Source organism: Netta rufina (genome assembly GCF_964035555.1).
Source record: "Netta rufina genome assembly, chromosome: 2".
NCBI classification, from domain to species: Eukaryota; Metazoa; Chordata; class Aves; order Anseriformes; family Anatidae; genus Netta; species Netta rufina.
This window is the reverse complement of record NC_140124.1, coordinates 69,960,817-69,967,003: the sequence shown is the minus strand read 5'-3', so window position 1 is coordinate 69,967,003 and position 6,187 is coordinate 69,960,817. Positions and strand designations below refer to the sequence as shown.

The window sequence follows — 6,187 nt, the reverse complement described above, 5'->3', positions numbered from 1 at the left end:
ATCTCCCCGCAGCCTCCTGCCTCGGTGGGAGCCGGGCTCTGGCTCCGAGGTGATGCCATCGTGGTGCAAGGGTTTGTCCTGCTTAACCCCGGCCCTCTGGGTTTCTTCTTCGGGCCTCCTCTGGTGCTGCCGCGCGATGGATGGAAGCCTAAACGGTAACAGCAGCACAGCAGCAGTAACAGCCCCAGGAAGAGCTGTTCTCCCCCCTCTCCAGACCCCATAAAACTCCCGGCGGCGTTGCTCGCGGCGCTCTGCCCCTCGCTGTGGAAACCGCGGCCCCCGGCGGTGCGAGGCGGTGGGGGGAAGCCGTGCCCCCCCCCCGGCCGCCGCACACGCCTCGCATTTCCTCCCTGTTCACTCCGGGAGAGGAGAGGGGAGGGGAAGGGAGGGGAGGGCAGGGCAGGGCAGGGAGGCCGGCAGGGCCCGCCCCCGCCCGCAGCTCCGCCGCAGCCCTCCGGGGTGGCTCCGGGCCCGCCGGGGGACGCGCCCCCCACCCGGGGCCGGCGGCGGGGGCGCCGGATAAAGCGGTGCCGGCCCCCGACGGGACGGGACGGGACAGGACGGGACGGGCAGGGCCCGGGGGGGCCATGGCGAGCCCCTTGCAGCCGCAGCAGGAGCTGACGGCCCCCGGCGAGCAGCGGCTGCTCTGGGGGAGCGGCGCGGCGGGGGCGAAGCGGCAGCCGTCGGGGGAGCGGGCGGAGGGGCTGCTGCTGCTGGAGCTGCGCCGCTGCCCACGGCCGCCGGCCCCCGGCGCGGAGCGGGAGGAAGAGGAGGATGAGGAAGACGAGGAGGAGGAGGAGGACGAGGAGGAGGAGGGGGAGGAGGCGGCGGCCGGCCCGGGCTGCTGCCCCAAGTGCAAGAAGCGGGTGCAGTTCGCCGACTCGCTGGGGCTGAGCCTGGCCAGCGTCAAGCACTTCAGCGACGCCGAGGAGCCGCGGGTGCCGCCCGCCGCCCTGTCCCGCCTGCAGAGCCCGCACGTCGAGCCGCCGGAGCCCGGAGCGGCCGCGGGGCTCCCCTGCGGCGGCGGGGCCCTGCTGCTGGAGCCCGACTCCGACTTCCCCGACGGCGGGGCGCCCTCGGCCGAGCGGCTGCGGCGGCAGCGGGTGTGCCTGGAGCGGCTCTGCCGGCCCGCCTCGGCCGCCGCCGTGCGGGGCACGGTGCAGGTGCTGCCGAGCGGCGGCCCCGCCGAGGTGACGGTGCGATACACCTTCAACGAGTGGCTCTCCTTCATGGACGCCCCGGCGGAGCCCCTGCCCGCCGCCTCCACCACCACCAGCACCACCGCCACCAGCACCGCCGCCCCCGCCGTCGAGGCGCCGGCCGAGCGCTACGGCTTCACCCTGTGCGTGCCGCCGAGCCCGGGGGAGGGCTCGGCCCTGCACTTCGCTGTCCGCTACCGCAGCCAGCAGGGCGAGTACTGGGACAACAACCAGGGCCGCAACTACACGCTGCGGTGGTGCCGCCGCGACCCCGACGGCGGCCCCGGCACTGACGGGACGGGGCGGGGGGGGGGCACCTGAGGTGGAACCGGGGCCGCCGTGGCTCGCGGGGTCGTTTTTTATCACGTTTTGGAGGATGTGAGGGGACTGAGTGGCGTGTGGTTTGGTGCTGGTCTTGGAGAGGTGTTATTTTCTTTTTTTTTTTTTTTTTTTTTTCCTCGACGTCGTTTTCCGAGGCTTCGATTCGGGCTTCACCGCACCTGCCTGCTCGCCGGAGCGCCCGAGTGACAGGAGCCCCACGTTCGCCGCAGCCTTAACGCAGCGCCCCGCTTCCCCTGCTCGCATGGCCCTTCCAGAGCCGCGTTGGGCCTCACCTCTTTGGCATTATTTTTCCAATCCAGCGGTCCCCACCAGCGAGGGCCCCTGATAACTTCAGTGCCTGCCCCACCTTGGCCGTGCCCCCAGCCTCAGAGCTGGGTGTGGGTCGGGGCTGCCCTGGCTTTTGTCACTCAGCGGGCTCTGATAGCGCTCACAGCCTTCCCCAGGCTTGGGTGCGGATCCCTGCGTGCGCCTGGCTAATAGCAGCCAACGGGGACTGCTGCAAAAGTGTTTTTGCTTAAAATAGGCCGCTCGCTGCTTCTCACACAACTGACGGGCCTAAAAACGGGGCAAGGGAGGAATTAAAAATGTTTGCAGATACTGAGTCTGTCAGGAGAACTTTGATAACAACACCGTTGAGTAATGTAAAGTAAAAGATGGTGCCTGTCTCGCACACATTTCTGTATTTTCATATTTGGGGAGCAGTGACTGAATTGGATGACCTTCTCACTGAGGAGTGACAATGTGATACGGAGAGGGTATCCTCACTAATGAATGAAAGCAAATGCTTTAGTTCAGCTCTCCTTATGTTACATTTTGCACTGCATTTCTCAAGTATTTTTAATTTATTCAGCTTATTTTGCTGTGCCTTTTCTAGTATTTGTATGTTGTTGGGAAGGGGGCTTGTGTGCACCGCAGCGCTGGACACTTACCTGATTTCCTCTTCACTCTTGCATTGCAAGCCCGGAGGTGGACTGCCACTGGTGTCCCAAGCCCTGAAACTAAGTAAAACGTACCAATGCAGATGGGTTTGTATGAATAAAAACTTGTAAAAAAGCTTCTAAAAAGCCCACTGATAGAGATCTTTTTTCTGTATCTTCGGCCAGCAGGATGTAACCAGATAGTTCGCAGCTCCCCAGCCTGGTCGTGCCCAGGCCCTAACGCGCTGCAAGTTGCAGCTCCTGCAGTGGGGACGGAGCTGTTGGGGCACCTTGCATTGACCACGAAGTCTCACCATAACCGTGAACGCTGGCAGCTGACAGGCAGCGTTTGGGACGGGGGTCCTGCCAGAGCCATGCGGCATGCTCTCCGAACAGGCGTCTTGTGAGAGCTGTCCTGGGAGGAAGCTTTGCTAGCACAGATGGACAACAAGAAGGTTTTGGTAGAGTTTTTTTTATGGCTTCTCTGCAGCTTGACTTGCCTTACTTTGACAATAATTTTTTGATGGAAGAAAAAGTAGATATTATCAGGATGCAGAAAAAGCTTTGACCTTTGGATGTGTATTCTTTAGCAAGGCCTTCAGTGATTATCCTCATTTTTAAAACAGAACATGCTGTGAGTTTTCTCAGATCTTCATTTCCTCTGAAGATACAAAACATTTTAAAGCCCATTCTATGTGCCTTAGAAAAATTTGCACCTCTATAAAATTCCCCCTACTTATGCAATAGGTGCTCAGATGACCTGCCCTCTCAGTGAGCTGGCACAGAATCAGAGGTGGTGGAAGCAGCAGAAATTATGTGAAAGAGAGGGAACTTCAGCCTGCAGTCCCTGCAGTTTTGCTAACACGTGCTGCTTCTGGAAACACAGCCTGCCCTTCCCCTCCTTGAAGAAAACATACATAAACCGCAGATTATGGCATGAGTACAGCCGAATATAAAGTGGTGTTTAATTCCTCCAGAAGCCGTCTTGGTATTAGAGCAGTACCTGTATCTGTGCTCAGTATCATTGCTTTAAAAATGCACAAAGTAGAAGCTCTGTGCATGCAAACAGCAGCTCTTACTGCTGCTTTCCAAGTTCCATGTAAACTCTCTCGAAAAGTATGGAAGTTATTTAAGGAAGAATAGACAACTCTGTTGCTGCCGTACAGAAGTTTGTTTTAGAATAGTGCATTATCAGATTACAGGGTTTTGCATGGAATAATATGCTGTGAATTAGCCTTTCTTCAGATAGTTGTATCAATGAAATAATGTGCTTTTAAGCTGACATGTGTTGGTAATGGTATTAAGACAGATTCTTCATTTAAGTACAATGTAATACTTTGAACTTCTGGGGCCCATTCCTTCTTCTGTGTTTTGTTTATTAATTGCTTCAGAGAAGAAGGAAATTTCACCAAAAAAGGGCGGACTGGAGGGCTCTCTCCTTAAACAGGATTTAAACGAGTAGCCATATTCTGATTTCTGTATCTGGGCAGAGGTAGACGGAAGAATTATAGCTAGTTGCAGTTATTTATAGCGGGTAGAAACATTCTCTGTTGTACACGGTACACTTCTGTACTTTTAAGATTTTATATAAGCAGAGATTTCCAAAGCAGGTTTCAAAGACCACTTGCACACAGTTCTCTGTATTTTCATTGATGAAGTTACTGGGGGCTATGGAAATGCAAGGCTTTACCAAAGATTACATCGGGCATTGTGTAAAAATCAGAAGTAGAACATGTATGTACTGAATGCTAGCAACCCCGAATAACCAAATACAGGGCTGCTGCTCGATGTTGTAGGTCAAGATACATAGCATATAACTTTATTCTCAAAGAAATAGATTCAAATTGAATTAGTTCTAATTCTATAAAATGAAAAAGCCCAACAGAGTAAAATGCAAAGAGAAACACATTTTCTGTTTGGTTGCATTACTGTTCGTGGAATATTTTATAGAGATTCAGTGCATAGCTTCTGGAGAATGTACTCACAAACACCCTCCCTACCCCAACTTAAGAAATAAAAAAGATAAAGATTTGTTAGCACTCTTGGAAGAACTCCAGCTCTACAGATTTTCAGTTTATGCAGATTTATCTTTTTTTATTTTTATTTATTTATTATTTTTTTTTCCCCCATGCCCTTAAGGGCATAACAGAGAGATAGATGTCAAAGGATTTTATAAGTATGAATAAACCCCAAAAGTTTAAAACAATTGAACCTCTATATTGGGTAACTGTGAAGGACATCAAAGTTAAAAGTCCTTTAAGCATTTCTTTGCAGTTTATAATAACGTTTAAATTAAGATTGAAATGATTTCAGAAAAGGACCGTGAAGTTAAATTTACTTTGGCATCATGAAGAACTACAAACTTGCATGCAAACTACTTGTGTCTAATTTAAAGCTGGGGCTTTCAGTCAGAACTTGAAAAGTCTGGCTTCTGCTCCCATTGACTTCCTGGGATCTGGATTCAGCCCAAAGTATTGCACGAAGGTAGGGGAAATGATGGAGGTTTAATTGTCTGTTCTGTTCAGACACTTGTGTTTTAGGGTTAGCATAACATGGCACTGTGATGAATGTTCATCTGTCAGAGTTCAAAATCTGTTCTCTGGGCTTGGCAGTAATTAAATCACCTTAATTGTTTTTTATGACTCTATTAAAGAGAGGGAAAATTACTTGCCTTGGATTAGCATATTTCCAAAGACTGGTATAAATATTTATGTGGTGTACTCTTTCAGTAGAAAGCCTGAGCATTCTTCACAGGTCTCCATAGTTCTCTCCCTCCGAACATAGAAGAACAGTCATCTGAATGCACGTCTTGCCATCACTTCCCATTGCCCCTGCGAGGCTTCAGTAGTTAGTGGGCTTAAACCGCAAAAAAGGAAAGAAGTTTAGAAAGAAGCAGCTCTTACAACACACTCATGGTAGTTAATTCTCTGTGTAAACGGCAGAATTCTTTGAAGAAGCATACGTCTGTGAAAGAGGTTTGAGAGTTCCTGTCCTTTTTTTATCATGAAATTGTAGAAAATGCACAGGACTAGAGAAATTACTGGTTTCTCTCTCTTTTTTTTTTTTTTCCTTTTTCTTTTTCTTTTTCTGCTTCCACATTAAGGGTTTGTGCACATACTTTCTTTCTAAAATACTGAAAAAAGATAAAGCAAGAATATAAGCTTTTGTTAAAAGAACTACACACATTCACTTTTTTTTTTTTAATAAATGTTATCAAGCAAAACATTCCTACAGTATGAAATAATGTTGCCCATGTTAAGAACCAGGGAACGAAGCAATCAGTGTAATCATGACTTCAGTGATGCCAGGATTTCACTGTAAATTATTATGGAAAACTGCATAAAACAGCCAACACATAACTCCTCATGGCTCTATTTACGTATATATGTGTATACAGTCCTTACTGGACACCTAGAGAGACACACTTACAGTGCATTACAGAAAATAAGTTGAGGGGCTGATGTTTCTCTGTAAAATTATTTTTTCTTTAACCTGTTGATATTAGAAGGTAAAAGTAACACTTTTAATGCTTGGAAACTTGGTGAAGTTTCATACAGAAATCTCTTTCTACATGTTAGTAGTAAGTTAAAATCCTTGGCCTATTTCATCATCAGATGTGTTCACATGCTGCTCTCCTGCGTGGCTTTACTTCAGAAGAACTTTCTTGCTGATATATCTACGCATTTTGAGCTTTCAAGTGCAGTAAAATCTAGTGAGAAACTGTAACAC

At 49.9% G+C, this 6,187-nt stretch overlaps 1 protein-coding gene across 1 annotated transcript; it reads left to right on the top strand.

Moving 5' to 3' along the window:
- The first annotated feature begins 471 nt into the window (after positions 1-471).
- PPP1R3G (protein phosphatase 1 regulatory subunit 3G) lies at positions 472-2,701 on the top strand. Its single transcript, XM_084282342.1, is given in 3 exon segments — positions 472-1,277; positions 1,279-1,311; positions 1,314-2,701. Coding segments are annotated over 3 exon segments (930 nt in total). The 5' UTR covers positions 472-587; the 3' UTR covers positions 1,521-2,701.
- The last annotated feature ends 3,486 nt before the right edge of the window (positions 2,702-6,187 follow it).